Here is a 22,257-nt window from a genome sequence, read left to right on the forward strand (position 1 = left end):
GTCCTCTGACAGTCGCCGCCCACTCATACAATCTGCACGTCTGGGACGTCCCAAAGCAGTGTAGTGTAGATGTGAGGGGGGGGGGGGAACGTAACCGTCAAGAAAGGCAACGCAGCACCCAGGTCAGAGAAAATAACCTTTTCTGAACGAGAAAGGTAAACACTGGGCAACAAGAAAGCTCAACAGGAGCGAAAACCCAAGAAAACAAAGAAAAAGGGGAACCCCCAACAGGAGGAGACAGGCCAAAACTACCCTGTCTCCCCTAAGGCACTGCCGCACTCAAAACTTTGTGGCCAAAAGAGGCATCCGCAGATGCCAAGACATCAAGTTTGTAAAATTTGGTAAAGGTATGCACGGACAACCAGGTCGCCGCTTTACAAACCCAAGTCACTGACGCCTGATGGCGGAAGGCCCAAGACGCACTATTAGCTCTGGTAGAGTGCGCTGTGACAGGGAAAGGAGGAACCTGATATCTAATTGAATAGGCCTGCAAAATCGTCTGCCTGATCCATTTCGAAATGGTTGCCGCAGACGCAGCCGTACCCTTCCTAGGTCCCTCAGGAAGGACAAAAATACAATCCGACTTTCTGAAGGATTCAGTAGACAGGTAAACTCTGATCGCCCGTACCACATCCAAGGAATGCAAGGCAAACTCCTTAGGATGCTTAGGCTTGGCACACAGCGAAGGCAAGACAATGTCGTCGTTGAGATGGAAATCCGAAATCACTTTTGGAAGAAAGGACTGATGAGGTCGCATCCTATGACCCTATGACCTCAGGGACATAGAAACCCCCGCAAACCCCCATACAGCGGAAGAATGGCCACAGCGCCCCGCAGAGGCCGGGAAGGGACACACTGGGACCGCACCTACAGACATGAGGGCCCACATACACACCCGACAGACAATGCCAGAGACAGCGGGGTAGCATGGTACTCACCGGTCCAGCGAAAACGTGGGTACCGCTCTGTGACAGAAAGCCTCCCACTCTGAGTGGTGGTGCCGTCAGCCGAAGGGGACGCTAGCAACAGGTGGGCGTACTGCAGTTGAAACATCCCAGGAAAGAAAGCAACTTCGCAGGCTCGATCCTGAGGTCAGGGACATAGTCGTTTGCGAGGCCTGGGCGTACCACGAACCTGCTAACGCTCGATGGCAGGCTGGGATTCCATAAGGCTCTAAAATAACCAGTGAGGTTGCCAGCTCCGCAAACGCTGTAGTCTTCCGAAGTCTGACTAACTAAGCGCAGGAACAAATAAAAAGCCATATTTTTTTAAATAAAAAACACTTTTCTAGAGAGAAAACATAAAAAGAAAAAAAAGCTGAGACCGCAGCCCCAGCCAGGGAAAAGCCAGCCTACTCCTAAGCTAGGCAGCAGCAAACTGAGTTGGGAATGAGGCTAGCTGGGGGCATTGACCAGAAGGACAGCCCCCTGTAGGTGTGTCTATACAAAGTTTTTATGAATATTCTAACAAAATCTTCTGCCTAGCTTACTCCTATGGAGAAGGCCAATACCCAGACGTGCAGATTGTATGAGTGGGCGGCGACTGTCAGAGGACGTAAGAGAAAAATAAAATGTTATAAGAAAATTTATATTTTCTTTATTTTTTTTTATGTTCTTAAACAAATGTACAAAGGAATGTAAGTACAGTGACAAGATGCACTGGGATGTACAGAAAGTTAAAAAATTACAAAGATAGTGAATTTATGGGTCTTTTGAGAGTTTTTTTTCCCTCTACAGAGAGAGACATTCTCATGGTAAACTATCATAAAGAAACAAGCCTCCACAATGAACAAGAGATCAGTAGGAGATCAGTGCATCATGCAAGTACAACATAAACCAGTATTGTTATTGTATTCATTGAACAGTCCACGAAACAGTTTACCCGTATTTTGTGTATTTATTAAAAATAAATTCCAGTGAAAAAATATTTGCCCATTTCTTATGTAAAAATTATGCCCTTAATAATGTACAGTATGTCCTGTTGGTGGATGCTGCTGCATTAGGATAAAAAGGCTACCTTTTACACATTTCGCCTCCGGCACTCCCAGTCCTGGTACATGCATAGAGTGAGGGCTATGTGATTCACTCACACTCCACTTTCTAGTCTTGTAGTTTTTTTCTGTTTTTTTTTACAGAATACAAGGCATTCTGTAAATGGAGGAGAGGAAATTGGAGAAGGTGGATGAACAGTTCAATCACAGATCATCTTTAACACAGCAGCATCCATCAACGGAATGCACAAGATTAGGGGTATAATACACAGGAGCATCTAAAAAAATTAGAAAATCATCAAAAAGTTAAATTTGTCAGTAATTCAATTAAAAAAAGTGAAAAGCACATATTCTATACATTCATTACACACAGAATTATATATTTCAAGCAATTCTTTCTTAATTTTAAGGATTACCGCTTACAGCTAGTAAAAACACAAGATTAAGTATTTTAGAAAACTAGAATATTGTGAAAAAGTTAAATATTGTAGATTCATGGTGTCACACTAATCAGCTAATTAACTCAAAACACTACTGAAGGTTTCCTGAGCCTTTAAATGGTCTCTAAAGCCAGATAAACACTATACTTTTTTCCTTTAGATTTACCAAAACCATATAATATGAGGTCAAGCCCAAACACTTGCAGTTTGTATGCAATCAGTCAGGCCCTTGCACTACATAGTTGAAGGTAAATCTAAAAGAAATCTACCAACAAAAGTTGTATAGTGTGTATCCAGCTTAAGTCTGGTTCCGTAGCTTACACAGTCATGGGGAAGACTGCCGACTTGACACTTGTTCAGAGGACAGTCATTGACACCCTCCACAAGGAGGGTAAGTCACAAAAGGTCATTGCTTAAGAAGCTGGCTATTCAGAGTTCTGTATCAAAGCATATTCATGAAAAGTTAAGTGGAAGGAAAAAGGTGTGGCAGAAAAAGATGCACAAGCAACAGGGATAACCACAGCCTTGAGAGGATTGTGAAGCAAAGGCTATTCAAGAATTTGGGGGAGATTCACAAGGAGTGGACTACGATTGGTGTCAGTGCTTCAAGAGCCATCACACACAGACGTATCCAGGACATGGGCTACAACTGTCACATTCCTTGTGTCAAAGAACCCCTGAACCAGAGACAACATCAGAAGCGTCTTTCCTCGGCTACGGAGAAAAAGGACTGGACTTTTGCTCAGTGGTTCAAATGCCTCTTTTCAGATGAAAGTAAATTTTGCATTTCCTCACCCAAACCCCCATAGAGAATTGGTGGGGTATTGTCGAGTGGAAGATGGGAGACACCAAACCCAACTATGCAGACAAGCTGAATGCTGCTATCAAAGAAACCTGGGCTTCCATAACACCTCAGCAATGCCACAGGCTGATCACCTCCATGCCACGCTGCATGTATGCAGTAATTTATGCAAAAGGAGCCCCGACTATTGAGTACATACTATACTGTACACGGACATACTTTTCAGTAAGCCAACATTTCTGTATTAAAAATACTTTATTGGTCTTCTGTAATATCCTGCAATTCAGAATTTTCGATTTTCACTAGCTATAAGCCATAATCCTCAACAATTAAATAATTTAAAAAAAGTAAAAAATTAAAAGGAATGCCTAAAATATATCACCGTGTATAATGCATCTATATAATATAGGAGTTTCACTTTTTGAATTGAATTACTGAAATTAACTTTTTGATTATATTCTATTTTTTGAGATGCACCTGTATAATTTGTACATCGCAAAATAAGCAAAACTGGATTTTTGGAGTATATCATGGAACACAGAGCATCTTGATACCCATAACACTAGGGTTTTGCAGCCAAATTCAGGTGACTGGACACTGGCAAAAAAAAGACAGGAATTTCCCCTTCGATAAGGAAAGGCTTCAGTTTTTGTAGCAAGCAATGAACCACAAAGGAAAAGAGAGACAGGATCAGGTTAGAAACCAACACAGCAATCTGCAAAACACACTCCACTTGGTAAAATGTTGTAAAAATTGGAACTGAAGACCCGGTAGTAGCTTTAAAAGCTTGAGCTACAGAAGCAGGCATCAAAGAGCCCAAGAAGCACAAACCCTCTCGGTAGCCCATAGGCTTGAAAAATTAGCCAACAGATCCATCGAAAAATTGTAAATTTGGAAGCTGGGTGACACCTCATTGGACCTTAAAAGGAAGCACAGAGGGAATCCGGCTGATGAATTGCAGCAGTTCACCTCTGGTAACACCTTATCATATGAACCACATCTAAAGTGCGGAGAGTCTTGTCTCCTTGCCTCTAAGGCCTAGGATAGAAAGATGGCAGATCCTACTACTCTGAATTTTTACCAGTGCATTCTGAGATACAGGGACTTTCACCGCCTCACCCCCAGTACCCAGCTAACACTTTATAAATACTTCTAAATATACACCATAAATGCTATAAATATACACCATAAATGCTATAAATATACACCATAAATACTATAGATGCTGTTAAGGTGCAGTTACAGATCTTTACCATTGAAATCAATGTAGGCAGCTGACTGTTGAAAGCGACATTCTGCATACTTTTTAAAAAGGACAGGACAGAACACAACACTATGGCTCCTGTGTATACAGCACTGCGTTCTCACTGTAGTATTCATGGCAGGTGTTGAAGGGCAGTTATGAGGTTTTAAAAAATGCTGAATAATTGCCACTTAAATACATGGTATTTACAAACAAGTGAAGAAGCTCTAAGAGACTCAGAATCTTGATGGATGAATGTTGATTGGCTGAGGGGAGATTAGATAGGGATACTGCAAGGGAAGGCGTGGAAGAATACTTATAGCCTATGCAGTCAGAACAGCAAAGGAATGTGATATCTGGCTCATGAAATTCTGCATGACTGTAGTAAAGTCCTCCTGGGATATAATTGAGGAGACCGACATGTCCAATGGAGTCAAGGAAGACTCAGAAAAAGACAGACTCAGAGTATCAGGTACCTCAATGGCACACTGCAGATGCACAGGAAACGTTTAGTGGGGTGCATGTAAGATCAAGAATGTTAAACTGCACCCAATGGTCCTAAAAAATAAAAGTGACTCTTTAAAGGCAGGGTCATACCTGGGGCTGTGACACTTCTCTGGACCTGGAGAGCAATCTGCTGCAAACTTACACAGTACACGTAGGTCTGGAAAGTGTGACACAATGCAGCGGCAAGTGCTTGAAGGTCACATTCCAGTCTAGCCCCGCAATGGCCCAGTCCAGCAGAGTCTGTGTCCAGCATTCCACAGAAAAGCTTAGAAAGGAGAGACCAGTACAGAAAATGAAAAGTAGCTAGACTATTCTCAGAGCAGAGAAAGGATGATGGCACGACCAAAAAACTGAGGCAAGCTTGAAGTAAAGAGGTTTTTCAGAGCTGACCCACACATTTTTAAAACTGTTTGCTGGTCTAACCCACCTGAAGGGGTCAGCATAAGCAGCAAGTCAAGACTTCCTGAGTCCCTCAATGGACAAGAAAGGACCAGGTTTTATTTATCTAAAGGGCCCCAAGACTTTAGCAGAGTAAATGACTTACCAGGGTTATAGCATGTGAAAGGGAACATCTTAGCATGTAGCCAGTCTGTCTGAACTCCACACCAGCAACATTGTCTTCTGTAACCTCAAACTCTACAGATTTATTCTTCCAGCACCAGTCTTCCTGGATAATGCTCGCTTAAAAATCAAACACAGGAAAAAAATCAATGGCATGCCTTCCAGAAGCTACTTCAACACTCGCACTTAAATGCTAAAGACACCTGGTAATCTGTGTATAGTTCTGTATGTTTTGCCAAACTTTCTACTTAGTTGATGTAAATCATTCAGATTCTTAACTGTAATTACTTCAAAACAATGACAAAAAATAATAAAAAAAACAGGCAAAAACATCAGAGTTTAGCATTAGGGAATCAATCGGAGAAGTAAAGCTACAACTTTTGTTTCCATTTGAGCTTACTGTTATACTGTCACCATCTGATGAGGTCCTTAACATAACAAGCATTGTACAGGCGCTGCTTGTAAGACCACTCTATGCAGCATCCGCTTTTCAAGTATTTGAGGAGTTTCTCAAATCCTGGGGTATGCTTTAGCTGTAACATTTCTGTTTTGTATAGAGTAAGGGGAGGGTTATAACCCGTCAGATTTTTCTTTTTAGCTGTGTCCGATTGCAGAGATTCCTCTTCACTCCCTGTCCTACAGCCCAACAGGAAGTGAGGAAAAATCCCTGCAAATTAATTAAATTCCTTGGGGACTCTCAGATCGCCAGAAATAGTGCCCCTATTGGAAGATTCCCCCTCTTTTACTTTTCTGGAGACAACACAAATTGTGGGGTTTACCTTTACTTTCACTTTCAATGATAAAAGTAAACAGGACAAATAGAGAGGATGAATCTACTCAATGGCGTCAAAGACAGCAATAAAAACGGACAACCATTCTAATCCCTCTGCACTCAAAAAGGAAAAAAAAAAAATAGGATTTTTGACTTACCGTACAATCCATTTCTCTGATGTTTATTGACTGACACCGCTCCTGTCATTCACGACCATTGGGTTATACTGCCCGTATAGGAGTAGGACAGAAAAAAACTTCTGGCTAACCCCTGGGCACTCCCTCTTCCTGCTATAGCCACTCAGTTTTGTTACAAGCAGTGTCAGGAAAATAATAACTCCACAGAGGGATAGGTGCTCTGTCTGTCAAACATCAGAGAAATAGATTTTACGGTAAGTCAAAAATCCCATTTTCTCTTTCGTTCATTGACAGACACAGCTCCTGTCATTTTTTACCATTGGGACATCCCAAAACAGAGTGAAACATGAGGGGTGGGAAACAGCAAAAACATTCCCAAGGCTAAACAGTTGCCAACCAGGCGACAGGGGCTCAACCCAAACAACTGGAGCCCACCTGAAAAAAAAAAAAAAAAAAGCAATACACCCTCAAAGAGGATCAGGTCCTCTTAACAGCAGCCTACAAAAGCTTGCGGCCAAAGGAAGCATCCGCAGATGCCAACACATCCACTTTATAAAACTTTGTAAAAGTGTGCACCAATAACCAGATGACCACCTTGCAAACTTGCATCACTTGGTATGCTGATTTGGATGAAGGGACCACTCCCCGTGGTCCCATACCTGCTGACTGAGGTAATCCGCCTGCCAATTTTCCAGACCGGGAATGTGTACTATGGAGAGGGCTGAACAAACCGTTCTGCCCACCTTAGAATCCCGGCTACCTCCAGAGCCACCAGGGCACTTCTTGTGCCCCCTTGGTGATTGACATAAGTCACGGCCGTGGCATTGTCTGATTGTATGCACACTGGGCATTCTTGAAAACGATCATTCCAATGATCCTGACACAGTCTGATAGCTCAGAGTTCAAGGACATTGATTGGTAGTCTGGACTCTTCCAGCACCCAGATCCCCTAAACAGAATGCTTGCCAAGGACGCCTCCCCAGCCGGACAGGCTGGCATCTGGGATGACCACTGTCCAATACAAGGGGAGGAAGTATTTTCCCAGCTGAAGCCTTGGAGAGAGAAAAGCCACCACATCTGGGACTCCTTTGTTCCCCGACTCAGCCGGATTTGATTGTCCAGAGACTGCGGAGTCTTGTCCCACTTAGTCAAAATCTTCCTTTGCAGGGGCCTCATACAGAACTGTGCAAACGGAACCGCCTCAAAAAAGGTAGATACAATCAGGCCCAGCACCCGCATGCAAGTCCCGAGGGATGACCATTTGTTGAAAAGCAGGAGGCGAATTGCAGACTGCAATTTCTGGAGTTTGTCTAGAGCAGGGATTCCCAAACTACGGCCCTGCAGTTGTTCAAGAACTACAATTCCCATCATGCCTAGTCATGTATGTGAATGTCAGTTTTACAATGCCTCATGGGATGTGTAGTTCTGCAACAGCTGCAGGGCCGTAATTTGGGAATCCCCGATCTAGAGGAAGGAGCACTCTGGCTATGGCCGAGTCCAGAATCAGGCCCAAATAGTCCAGCTTTATGGACGGAACCAGGGAAGACTTCTGAAAATTCAGAATCCAGCCGAACTCCCACAGAGTTCGTATTGTGATCTCCAGGCTCTCCACCAGGGTAGAGGGAGACTCTGCTAACAGAAGGATATTGACCAAGTAGCCCAGTACCACGATCCCCCGTAGCAAGGCTAGCACCTGAATCAACATTTTTTTGAAGCACCGAGAAGCAGAGGCGAGACTAAAGGGTAACGCCACAAACTGATAATGCTCCTCTCCCACAGCAGAGCAGAGAAAACGCTGGTGACTGGCACATATTGAAATGTGAAGATAGGCATCCTTGATGTCTATAGAGGCGAGGAAATCACGACGCAGGGATGCCACCACCGTTCGAATGGACTCCATTCTGAACTTCTGTAATGGCACAAAGCAGTTCAGCCCCTTGAGATCCAGGATTGGACGTGCTTTGCCTTCCTTCCTGAGGATGGTGAACAGGTTTGAGTAAAAACCCTGAAAACGTTCTGAAGTAAAAAAACTGAACAATCACCCCTTGAAGGAACAGGTCTTGTACCACCCCAAACCGACCCTGTAACCGGTCTGGAGACAGGTGCAGGTTGGAAGGAAAAAACCTTGCCGGGGGACAAGAGTGTAACTCGATCTTGTAGCCAGACCGAATGCCTTTGTGGACCCACTTGTCTTGTACCAGGGAAGTCCACAGAAACCAGCGAAGACGTCCCCCCACCCCCGATATGGGTGAGGACGCACCTTCATGCAGAAGGAGCCTTGTCCGTGGGTCTCAAGAAGCCTGCTCTCGGCTTGCAAGACCAGGTACGTTTTGATACGTTTTGATGCACCAGAGGAGGCCCTGAAAGGCTTTGAGCCCTTGTTAGTTGACCCTGAAGAAAAAACTTCTTATGAACCAGGAAGGAAGGTCCACGTCTACGACGAGGTTCCTTGCCCTTAGTAGCCTGCGGAAGACCTGGCATTACCCTTCCCCCCTGTGAGACCTTTAATGATGTCATCCAGGGTAGCTCCAAACAGGCGATCTTCTTGAAAGTGAAGATCAATCAAAGCCTTTTTAGAAGTCTGGTCCGCAGACCAGCATTTGAGTTAAAAGTTACGCCGAAGGACCACCGCCAAAACAGAGGCAAGCCATCAGAGGAGCCACATCTGAAGAGGCAACACTGATAAACTGAAGCCCCTGGACCAGCTGGTCCACCAGCTCGGCAAAGACGGGGGGTGGCTGTTCTCCCTCCAGGTCACGGCCTAGGAGCTTAGCCCACTCGGTCAGAGTTTGCGACACCAGGGCAATGGTAAATACCGGCCTCATTGCCGAACCAGCTAAAGTGAACATAGCGAGGGCCACAGCCTCCGCCTTCCGGTCAGCTGGGTCCCTTTAGAGGCCGGGGACTCTTCAACCAGAATCATGGTTGCCTTGGTTAATCTGGAAACCGGGTCCACCACCAGTGGCGCAGTCCACTTCTTAAAAAGGGACTCCTCTACGGGATAACGCTTAGGAACCCCACGGGGACGCTATGGCAACAATTCTGTCAAATTAAGCAGGGAAAGGAAACACCTTTGACGCTCTGAATGGCTTGTAAGTGCCAAAGGGTACCTGCACCACCTTCCCAGCTTCAGCTGCCTCCTCCATCTTCAGGGTCTCATGCACAGATAAAATCAGTGCATCCACCAGCGCCCTTTCATGTGCGGTCGCAGATGTGGAGGAATCATCCTGCCCATCAGAGGAGTCCAGGCACGTGGTCGCAGACCAGAAGGGTGACCCATGTCCGCGGATACTGAATCTGATTCAGTATCAGATGAGGCAGATGAGGCGAGGGGGCGCTTTTTGCTAGCCCATCACCCGCAAGCCGTGTCCACCAGGGACACAAGGGACTCCAGGACCGCGGTCAGTGCATGGATGGATGGTGGGACCTAGGGGGCCCTGCAGCCTCAGAGGGGATCAGGTGTGGAAATGTGCTCCAAAGACTCCATGAGTCACTAGGGGGACCCCACAAAAAGTGTAAAACTGCTGAGGGACAACCCCCACCGCACTGGCAGCACCACCCGGTCCCCAAGCACAAGGCATTGAGCGATCCTCAGCAGAGAGGGAGAGGACCCCACCAGACTCCCCACCCACCGACACAGGAACCTGCAACCACCAGGGGAATCTGCACTACACGTGCGGTGATCAGGAAGCTAAATTATGCAGGGGTAAACACCGGGGGATACGGAGGGGCTCCCACCGCCAAAATCGCCACCCACAGGGCTCCACTGTCAAGGCCGCCGCTATGACAGGAGCTGTGTCCATCAATGAACGAAAAAAAAAATAGAATTTTTGTAAAATCTTACCGTAAAATTATTTTCTCCGAGTCCTCTGACAGTCGTCGATTCTCTTAATTCATTACGATTGGGTAATAACTGTGCACTCTAGGAGTAAGCTAGGCAGTTATTAAACAGTTAACTGTTTTTTTAACCAGACACACCTCTAGGGGGCTGTCCCACAGACATTATCCCTCAGCTACTTCCTGCATCTAATCAGTTCCGTAGCAAGCAGTGCCGCAAGGCAAACACAACCCCATATCTATAAAAATAGACACCAGGGGGGGGCGACGACTGTCAGAGGACTTCGAGAAAATAAATTTTACGGTAAGATTTTACAAAAATTCTATTTTCTCTTACGTCCTCTGACAGTCGTCGACGCTCTTAATTCATTACGATTGGGATGTCCCAAAGCAGTACCAAGGTGTTGGGACTTGGTACTGCTTTGGGACATCCCAGAGGACTTCGAGAAAATAAATTTTACGGTAAGATTTTACAAAAATTCTATTTTCTCTTACGTCCTCTGACAGTCGTCGACGCTCTTAATTCATTACGATTGGGATGTCCCAAAGCAGTACCAAGGTGTTAGGGGTGGGGAAAAAAAACGCAACCATCAAGAGGTAACAAAGGCCCCCCCAGGCAAAAAACATTGCCCTTAAAGGAACTGGAAAATAACCAGGACCACAAAAAACCAAAGAAGAGCCAAAAACTCTTCAAACAACTGCCGCATTTAAAACCTTTGCGGCCAAAAAAAGCATCCGAGGATGCCAAAACATCAAGTTTGTAAAACTTTGCAAAGGTGTGCACAGACGACCAAGGCATGAACCACAATCTGCCTGATCCATTTTGAAATGGTCGCTGCGGACGCAGCTAAGCCCTTACGAGGTCCCTCAGGAAGAACAAACAAGGAATCAGATTTTCTGATAGACTTCGTGACAGATAGGTAAAACCTAATAGCCCGTACAACATCTAAAGAACGCAAGGCCACTTCTTTAGGATGCTCAGGCTTAGCACAGAGCGAAGGCAGAACAATATCTGCATTAAGGTGGAAGGAAAAGACCACCTTGGGCAAAAAACGACTAGTTTAGTCGCAAGACTACCCTGACCCTATGTAGCACCAGGTAAGGTGAACGGCAAGACAAGGCTGCCATCTCGGACACTCTGCGAGCAGATGTGATAGCGACCAAGAAGGCAACCTTCTGGGATAAAACAGGCAGAGGAATATCTCGGACGTCCTCAAAAGGAGGTCGTTTCAAAACTGACAACACCAAATGCAAGACCCAAGGAGGCACCGGAGCCTTCCTTGGGGGGAGCCAAATGACGCACCCCCTGAATGAAAGTGCGAAGCAACGGATTGGTCGCCAGGGGGCACTGGAAAAGGAAGGCCAAAGCCGACAACTGGCCCGCAACCTTGGCCAGCGTAAACGCAGATCTACCCCTTCCCGCAGGAAGGCCAAGACCTTCACTACTGAGAAGGCACGCAGGTGAAAACCCAGCAAATCACACCAAGCAAAATCGGCTTTCCAGGTGCGATGATAAATCTTCCCGGAAACCGCTTTCCGAGCCTACAGCAATGCAGGGATGACCGCAGTCAGAAGACCCCCATCCCTCAGGACTTGGCTTTCAACAGCCACGCTGGTAAAGCCAGCGACCGTAAAGCAGGATCCGCCCTTGAGACAGAAGATCGTCTCGCAATGGTAACCGCCAAGGAGGTTCGACGGCCAGATGTAGGATGTCTGCGCACCACGACCGACGTGGCAAGTCTGGGGCCACCAGAACCACAGAGATTTGTTCCGATGCCACTTGGCGAAGGAACCTGGATACCAGTTGAATCAGAGGGCAGGCATACATCAGTCGATACTGATGCCAAGGAATCACCAATGCGTCCATGGCGTCCGCCAGAGGATCGCGTGTTCTGGACACAAACCTTGTCAGTTTGTTGTTCGGACGGGATGCAAACAGATCCACGTCCGGAGTCCCCCACTGGATACACAGGAGCCGGAATACTTCTGGATGTAGGGACCATTCTCCCCGATCCAGGGTCTGGTGGCTCAGGTAGTCCGCCAGCTAACTCCCCACACCCGGAATGTGAACTGCAGAAAGTGCCGGGACATGCGTTTCGGCCCAATTTTGAATCTCTATCACCTCTAAGGGCGCCCGGCACTTCTGGCACCCCCTTGGTGATTGATGTAAGCCACTGCCGTGGCGTCCTCCATCTGTACTCGGACCGGACAGCCCCGAAGTCGGGAAGTCCACCGGAACAAGCAAAGCTTTGTCGCTCGAAGTTCGCTCAGAATCCTGGATCATGCCCAGATACTGAATATGCACTGACGGTTTTAGAGTCGACTGTTGGAAGTTCACGGTCCACCCAAACTCCTGAAGCATTTGGAATGTCATTGACATGGGTCAGGGTTGCAACTGAGCAGGACCCTAACCGGAGGTCGTCCAGATAACCAAGGACGGCAATCCCCTTTAAACGCATTAAAGCTAATACAGGGGCCAAAACTTTGGTGAAGACTCTGAGAGCCGAAGCGTTGCCGAAGGGCAACGCCACAAAGTGAAAATGCTTCCCCGCTACTATGAATCAGAGATATCCCTGGTGACCCTTGAAAATAGGGATGTGGAGATATGAAATTCCTGCAAGTCGATGGAGACTAGAAAGTTGCCTGGACTCAATGACGCCACCACGGATCTGATAAGATTCCATTCTGAACATCTGCACCCACACCTAGCGGTGTAGGGACGTTAGATCCAGAATAGGACGCACTTTCCCCTCTTTTCTGGGGACAGTGAATAGGTTGGAGTAAAAACCCCGAAACCTGTCCTGCACAGGAACTTGTATAAGGACTCCCTGGGCGAGCATGACTTTCACCGCCCCCCGGAGACCTTCGAGGCGGTCTGACGAGAACCTGAGGTGTGATAGCAAGAACCTGTCTGCAGGGAAGGATCGAAAACTCGATCTTGCATCCAGAGCAAATAAGCTTGTGAACCCACCTATCCTGAATCTAGTACAACCAAGGTTTTTGGAACCACTCAGACGTCCCCTCACCCCTGGTAGGGTGTCCCTTCATGAAGAGGTGGATTGTGACGCCGAACGAAGAGAACTGGTCTCGGGCTAACGAAAGGACCCCTGGTTTGGTTTAAAAGAGGGACCCCGCTTGGCGCGGAGCGATTTTCCCCTAGCCACCTGGGGCAAAAGAGTGCTCTTACCCCCAGCGAGCCCTGTGATTAGTTCATCCAGAGAGTCCCCAAAAAGAAGACTCCCCGCATAAGGGATGTCAGACACTCTTTTTTTTTTTTTTTTTTTTTATTTGGAAGACTGGTCGGCCGACCAGCTATTGAACAAAGGCGGCGGATTGCAACCGCGACCACCGACAGCCGTGCGACTAAGGGGGACTGGTCTCCACCCACCCATCCGCCGGGGCCTTAAACACTGGGGAATCCCCCACGGGCATTAAAGTGACTTTATTTAACCTGGAAACAGTGTGGTCCACCTTAGGAGCCACAGTCCAGCGAGGAGCCACCGGATCCGCAAAAGGATACCGGTACTGAAATCTCTTGGGCACCACAAACATATGTATGATACGGCACCATTGGTCATTCACTGTTTAGTGAAACTCCTCGGGACAAGGAAAAACCGGACCCGATTTTTGGGCTTTGCGGGTCTCGAAGGAAACACGCTCACCCGACAGGGGAGGCTCATCATCCAAATTTAACGTTTCCTTAACAGAGCTGAGAAACGCGTCCACCGCAGCGCGGTCCCGCGCTGACCCAGAGGACGAATCCTCCTCCACATCCGACTGAGAGGACAGGGACCCCTCTGGGGGGACGTTGTCCGTGGCAACCAAATCTGGCTCTGAATCATAAGACCGAGAGGGCATAGGTCGTTTTTAGAAACCCGGTCAGATATCAGCAAATCCACTTTTGACGCCAAAGTCGCAAGTGCAGCAGATAGAGAGACTATGGAAGCGGATTCAGGAGTACCTGAACCACCCACCAGGTCTGTGGGGAATTTGCTATCCTGGGACTCCATAATAGCAATACACAATTTAAGTGACGCTGGCCCTTAAATCGGCGATTCCCGCGGCCCCCACCGCAAACCTGCACCGCAAATGGAGACCTTGTCCCTTGCTACAAAAAATTAGTGCTAGCAGGAATCCAGGCCAGAGAAACCAGTAAAATGCCCCCCACAGTGTGTTATATCTGCCCGTGCTGCTGAGGATCTGAAGGGAAGAAAGAGGAAGTGACCTCACGCCCCTAGAGGCAAAGCCAGCCCTGAGCCACAAGAAAATGGTTGCCAATAGAAGTCTATGGGAGAAAAGCCCTGGGAAAATGGCCGCTGCCCACAAAGGACATCATGCCCACACTAAAGATGGCGCCCGATCGGCGCCAAAAGAATGAGAGAAAATGGCTGCTGCCCACACTATGAGGCCAAACAGCCTGCCCACACCCAAAATGGCGGCCGCGAGGATTAGCGCCAATTGCGGCCCCCAAAACACTATGCACTGGCCCCCACAGAGTACCACAAGCACCCCTGGGATGTAGGAGACCCCCTCACCCCCCCACACCACGGTCAAACCGCGACAGCGTCCCCGCAGGGACAGGGAAGTGACACACAGGGGCCGCACCTACAGCCATGAGAGGGATATCACAGAACCCTTACCTGAACTGTCATCCCCAAACAGAGGGCCCACATACACACCCCAACAAACATCAGTCATGGTACTCACCAGTCCAGCGAACGTGGGCACCGCTCTGCAACAGGAAACCTCCCACCCTGAGTGGGGTTGCCGTCAGCCGAAGGGGACGCTAGCAACACAGACATCCCAGCGAAGATAGCAACTTCGCAGGCTCATCCCTGACGCCAGGGACACTATCGTTTGCAAGGCCTGGGCGTACAAATAAACTGCTAATGCTCGATTGCAGGCTGGGAGTCCATAAGGTTCTATAACAACCAGTGCGAGGCCCAGCTCTGCAAATGCTGTAGTCTTCTAAAGTCTGACTAACTAAGCGAAGGAGAAAATAAAAAGCTATCTTTTTCAAAGAAAAACACTTTTGTAGAGAGAAAACATAAAAAGAAGAAAAAAGCTGAGACCTAAGTCTCAGCCAGGGAAACCCAGCCTACTCCTGAGCTAGGCAGCAGAAAACTGATTAGATACAGGAAGTAGCTGAGGGATAATGTCTGTGGGACAGCCCCCTAGAGGTGTGTCTGGTTAAAAATACCTGTTATTAACTGTTTAATAACTGCCTGGCTTATTCCTAGAGTGCACAGCCATTACCCAATCGTAATGAATTAAGAGCGGCGACGACTGTCAGAGGACGCAAGAGAAAAAAGTTTAGCCTTTAGTTACACTTTAAAAGAAGTGATGGTACTTATTTTAAAAATGTACACTCCCACAATGCAGTGTGTTCTACAATTGGGCAGCAAAGCAACTGAAAGACCAGATCTTCTTTGCCTATTCATGGTACACAATGGGATTGATTTACTAAAACTGGAGTTTGCAGAATCTGGTGGAGCTATACATGGTAGCCAATCAGCTTCTAACTTCAGTTTGTTCAATGATGCTTTGACAAAAAAATAACCTGGAAGCCAACTAGTTTCTTTGCAATGCTGCACTAGATTTTGCACTCTCAAATTTAAGTAAAACAACCCCAATGCATTGTGGGAGTGTAGTAATAGGCGTTCTGTGAATGGCAGAAAGGACAGAAGGGGTAAAAAAGTGCCACAACTTTTTCTCTGTTGCAACGGCTGCAGTTAACTCACAGCACTGCAAGATAGCCTCTCAGTGCCGTATCTGAAAGCTGTGGAGGGGAAGAGAAAAGAGGATTTTTAGCAGAAGCATTCACCTGCAGGTAATAAGATACACATCCCTAAAAAAAGTGTTTTAATAGCTTCATGCTAATTGCTTGAAGCTTGTCAAATGTTAGCTGAGGTTATAGTGGTTTGGACTGCCATTTATACACACAAGGCTAGTAAAGGCTACCTTGAGGGTTAGTCAAGTATCTGCCATTTTTATCTGCTATTACTTGTCTTACCTTTGTATTTTCCAGGCAGGATATCCTCAAAATTGAAAGTAGCACCTTCTGTCTTGCCAGAAATCTGCAGGGTGCGCTTCTCTCTCTGTCGGCTCATAGACTGCAATGTTACAGTTACATCACCACAGGCATCTGTGCATATTAAAAACAGAAATGTGAAATCATCAATATAATCTAAATTTGTTTTTTGAGATCTGTTGGTAATATCTGAATATTACGAAGGGAAAATAAGACAAGAGATTACTGATAAGTATGTTAAAAGGTTCCAGTGACAAGCTATCTAGAAGTGATTTCCAAAAATGTGAGTAAAAAGCTTATGTCTATACATAAACTTTAAAGACACTGAACCAGAGAAAGTATGAAGATTAGAAGTTGGAGTATGCTGGTTCCAGGGTAACAACCTAAAAGTACCTAAACTAAAAGATTAGCAAATCAGCCAGTAAACTAGTATTTTCAGCAAAACAGGTTAGCAATGAAAAGGCATCATTTTGACAAGGCAAGGTTTTCCTTTTATTTCTCCAAACCAAATCAAATATTTTAGCTCCACCATTAACATATTTGTGCATGCTGCCATTGCAATCCAATTATGCCTAGATGACTAACAAGGCTATTGAAATCAAAGAAAGCATGGGTAGTTTTACAGAAGCTACTAAAGTAAAATTTTATTCAGATAATTAAGTCCTGCTCGATTACTTTGGGCTGGCCCCTTTTGCAGGTATAGCTATGCAAAACCTTAAAGTGGTTGTAAAGGCAGGAGGTTTAATGCATTAAGATAAAAAGCCTTCTGTGCGCAGGAGCCCCCCTAATACTTACCCGATCCCCCTCTCGATCCAGCGATGTCCACGAATGCCTTGGCCATCCGAGACTCTCCCTCCTGATTGGCTGACACACAGCTACGGTGCCATTGGCTCCCATTTCTGTAAAACTCAGCCAATGAGGAGAGCGAGGGTGCGGGGCCGAACTGCGGCTCCACGTCTGAATGGATACACTGAGCTGTGGCTCGGGCCTCAGGTGCCCCCATAGCAAGTGGTTTGCTGTGGGGGCATTCAACAGGAGTGGGGGGCCAGGTGCTCCAGCCAAAGAACCGAGAAGAGAAGGATCCAGGCTGCCCTGTGAAAAAACACTACACAGATCAGGAGAAAAAAAAAAAAAACAACTTTACAATCACTTTAAAAAAAGTGCCCATACTGTTTAAAATCCAGTAATACACTGTCTCATCTTGCTCTGCACGTTCTCAGTTGCTTTCCATTTTGGCAATGTGCCAAAAATCAGAACCACTAGAGGTCAATCTGCTGATAGCCTAAAGATTTACTGCAGCTCAGAGGCTCTGGGCTTCAGAAAAATGGTAGCCTCCAGCAAGGAGAAACAGGACTAATGCTGCAAACAATTTACAGCACACACCAATTTTAGTAGCATATTTATTCATGTGGAATGTATGTTTCTTGCTAAATACATTTTTTTTTTTTTTTATTAAGCTGCAAAGTTCCACTTTAAAGGCTGGTCTCACACTGGTACGCTGCAGTCTGGCCACAGCGCAGGTGTATCAGTGACTGTCACACACTTTGCCCATGGTTTTGGCTACAGCCCCATAAATTTTCTATTAGGGCGCTTGTTTTTACCACCTTTTCGGAAAAGCGCACCAAAAGTCCTGCATCTTTAATTCATTTTCAGAAACCAAAGCAAAAACTGCAGGTAAAGCATGTGAAAATCTCACACTAGCAGGGACCGACCGAATTTCGATCCATGCATGGGCAGGGTGGTTGTACAGAAGCTAATTTACCAATCTACTTTTGTAAAACCGCACTGTCAGATTTAATGCCACTCAAACAGTGCATTCTGAGAGCCCTGAAGACTCCTCCCAGTCAGAATACAGAGGCACAGCAGTAGGATTTCCCCCTCCACTTTAAATTTTGGAATGGAGTCTTTTTCCAAAAAGTGGATTGAAAGAGAAAAAAAAAAAATGAATCATCTATGGGCTGCTTGATGCAATCCAACCAAGGATGTGTTTTTTTTTTTTGTTTTTTTTTAACTACTTGTTGATATGCAGAAAACACACCTTAGCATAACACAACATACCTAGACAAGACACTTTGCCCGAGACTGAAGCCATAAATTGTGAGAAGGAGACATCCAGAATCTGTTTATCCGTTACAGTCACTGGGTACACTGCTGGCTTTAATGCAAGTCCAGCTTTTAATTCTACTTCTGGAACTGAAACCTGGAATTAGAAATTTACAGTTAGTCTGCCGGTAACATTTCTTGAAATCTTCCAAGACTGTACATGAGAGTGTGGCACCCCCACATAAAACAAAGCTTACAAGTTAAAAGGGCTCTTCCATAGTAATAAACTAGTACTCTAAATCAAACCAACATTGCAAATAAGACAGCTATCCTGGAAGATTAAATGATAGCCCAGGCAATTCTTTTTTACAGTTATCTTCCAAGACAGCAGCAAAATAGAAAAAGTTGGAAATCACCTTTGGGAACTATTAGGAAGTACTTTCCTGCCAATGTGCTAAATCTGGCAGACAAAAATAGTAAAGAAAAGAAAAAAAAAAAAGTATCACATTATTGTCCTGATATGCATCGTATTTATCGGCGTATAACACGCACCTTCATTTTAAGAGGGAAGTTTCAGGAGAAAATGTTTAAATATTTAAAAACAGTACACAGCCCCTTTCATTAAACAGCCCCCCCCTATACATTACACAGCCCCCCCATGCAGAGTACATACCCCCTTTTATTATAAAGCCCCCTATACATTGCACAGTCCCCCTGCACTCCCAGGAGACCCCCAATCTCCTGGGACAGCCCTGCCAGCTTACTCTAAAGAAAAAAAAAAATCACTGCAAGCCCCTTTTCATAGGCGCTTCCTACATTGTGTCACTGTCATTGTAAACCGATGCCTCTGCATACCTTATTAGCATTGTTCTTTCATGGCTGGTCATGTGACTGCTTTCCTCTGATGTTTAATGGCCAGTCATGTGATCACTCTCCTCCACCAATCTGAAGCTACACTCAGAGAGGGAGGAGTGGGAGGAGAGCAGCCAGAAAGAACAAAGCTAACAGTATTAAAGGCACCGTTTTATGAGAGTGATATAATGTAGGAAGGATCTATAAAAAGGGGCTGGAGTGATTTTTTCTTAACTGCAGAGTACGCTGGCAGGGCTGTCCCAGGGCCAGGAGAGGCGGGGCGGCCGGCCTGACACCCCTCCAATGTGTGGCCCAATCCCCACCCCGTTGGAAAAAAAAAAAAAAATGGGGAAAAGTGCGTGTTATACGCCGATCAATACAGTAATATACTGTATGTCAGCTTATCTGTACAATTTGTTTATCCCAGCTTTTTTCCCCGTTTTTCAGTAGGTTGACAACACATACTTACCATACCTTCTCTATGAAGAAGCAATGTCGTCACACTAGGGCAGCATTACAGATTCTCTCTCCCTATCCTCTTCTCCAGAACAGGTTTTAAAAGACGATTTTAGAAAACCCTGAAGCACCAACAAAAGATCCCATTGTGGGAAGATGTGAAAGGCACCGGCATGGCTTCCTAGAGGGGGACCAATTCTGAAGTAGATCTTTTGGAAGTCTTAACTCCACAGTGAAAGAGCAACTAATTAAATTAAAATTTAATAGAATTTTAAAATACTAGCAGAAAGCCCAAAGCAGACAACAGTGGATCAAAAGGAGTGTTGTTACATGGAAGACAAGTGAAGCAAGGCTTTTTTTTTTTTTTAAGCATAGCAAAAACACCACACCTAACGACGTAGGAGCATTAGGGTAGGTGATCATGTGAAAAGTAACAAAAAGGGTACAATTACACATAATGTATCTAAACATTTTAAAATGGTTCACAATAAAGACCCCAGCTCACTACGTTTCTGGGGTATAGAAAGAATAGTTAAACATTAGAGAGCGGGAAATTGTATCAGGCAATTGAGTAGGAGGGAATCCTATTGGATTTTTGAGGCTTAAGTTTTATCGCATAGGGGGTTAAATATTAAGTTTGATTCAAATTGTTTTATTAGCGATAAATAGGTTTTATATAATTATATTTGTATACTTAGCAATGGGGTTATTAATTCATTTATTGTCGGTCACAAAAAATATATATGTATTGATTTATGTATTGCCAGAATATTTGTTTTTATTATGGGTATGTTAGATTTTATTTAGTACGGTATTTAAATAGTCTTTAATGTTTATATTGTATATGAATTGACCAGGAGAGCGGTGGACGTGAGCAGGCTTTAGATTTTTAATAGGCGATTTGATTTTAAATATTTTCTCTAGTATTTTTAGCTATTTTTAATAATAGTTTTATGCCATTTTAATATCCGGTGAGTGAAAGGAAATGTGCAAGGCGTCCCCTGGCTGAGACTCCTCTGTAAGTGCGATCAATGCTTCCGGTGTTGCAAGCCCTGGGAGGCGATGTATCCTCGTAGGATACAACACTTCCTGTAGGAAGTGAATGGCAATTAAAGGGCCGGGCACTTCTGAGATAGTGATCATTTAATGAATGGGACGTTGTGTTGGCGCCACCCCTGCTGACGAAGTAGTTTGAGCATACGGGGCGGAGCTTGCGCACAGACGCCGCATTCAGGTTGATTCTTCTAGTATACCCACAGACTAGCCTGTGTGAGCCAGAACTGCTGAAGTGTCTCAAATTGTGAGTGTTTTAACTGTTGTGCCCTGGCTAAATAAAAATTTATTCAGAGACTACTAGAGGATAGCTCTCTTGTTTTCACATATAAAATGGAATTTATGCCTGTACCACCCTGAGTTATAAAATGGAATTTATGCCTGTACCACCCTGAGTTATAAAGGAGGAAGGAGGAGAAGGTTATCCTAATACATCTTGACACCATTGGGTGTAACAGCGTGTCTGACAAATTGGAATATACGAGTCAGATAGTAAGGTGAGCTGCTAGTGAGTACTAATTGACCCACACGGAGCACTTGCGTGTGGATGGAGAATAGGCACTTTATATTTATTGCACAGCACGGAAGGATCCTATATTAAATTGTCAAGATTATTTATTTATTCAATTATTGACTTTTTTTCACATGATTTATGTGCAATATAATTAGAATATCTTTTGTTCACGTCTCCACATGTTTGCAATAGACCAATTCAAGTTGTTGGTTGTAAGATTTATTACTGTTTTAGGCTCCATGCACACAGGGCGTCATAAAAACGAGCTCCAAAGCTGTTTCTTGACGCCAGGAAAAAGCAGCCGTAAAAACGTGCTTTTAGTAGCTTTTTCCATTTGCGTTATTGCACGTTTGGCCACGTAGCTTTTAGCAGCATTTTTTCTGCCTCCATTCAAAATCAATGGTTCCCTATGTGAGCCCATTGATTTGAATGGAAGTCGCACCGGATCAAGATGATCCGACTTGCGGTGTGACTTGCGCTGTGAGAATCTTGAGGGGGAACTCCACGCCAAAATGGGGAAAAAAACGGCATGGGGTTCCTCGCCAGGTTCCAAACCAGGCCCTTTGGGTCTGGTATGGAATTTGAGGGTAGCCCCACGCCATTTGGTCCCCCCCAAAATCCATACCAGACCCTTATCCGAGCATGCAGCCCGGCAGGCTAGGAAAGGGGACTAGCGAGCGGCCCCACCCCCCCCCTGGACCATACCAGGCCACACGCCCTCAACATGGGGGGTATGGGTGCTTTGGGGCAGGGGGGCTCTGCACCCCCCACCTCAAAGCACCTTGCCCCCATGTTGATAAAGACAAGGGCCTCATCCCCACAACCCTGGCCGGTGGTTGTGGGGGTCTGCGGGCAGGGGGCTCATCGAATCTGGAAGCCCCCTTTAACAAGGGTGGCCCCCCAGATCCCGGATCCCCTCCCTATGTGAATGGGTATGGGGTACATTGTACCCCTACCCATTCACCCCATAAAAGGCAGTTTATGTAAATAATGACAGGAGACGTTTTGAAAAGTTTATT

At 45.6% G+C, this 22,257-nt stretch overlaps 1 protein-coding gene across 1 annotated transcript in view; it reads right to left on the minus strand.

The window, feature by feature from the left end:
* The window catches only part of LOC309558183 (BOS complex subunit NOMO3-like), a 236,509-nt gene that overhangs the window by 135,430 nt on the left and 78,822 nt on the right, over positions 1-22,257 (minus strand). Inside the window, exons 13-15 of the mRNA XM_082261194.1 lie at positions 18,379-18,520; positions 16,303-16,434; positions 5,527-5,663 (exon numbers count right to left, since the gene is read on the minus strand). Coding sequence (XP_082117320.1) covers positions 5,527-5,663; positions 16,303-16,434; positions 18,379-18,520 — 411 coding nt within the window. The remainder of the gene's footprint in view (positions 1-5,526; positions 5,664-16,302; positions 16,435-18,378; positions 18,521-22,257) is intronic.

The sequence above is a fragment of the Pelophylax lessonae genome (genome assembly GCF_965119305.1).
Source record: "Pelophylax lessonae genome assembly, chromosome: 6".
Taxonomy (NCBI): Eukaryota; Metazoa; Chordata; class Amphibia; order Anura; family Ranidae; genus Pelophylax; species Pelophylax lessonae.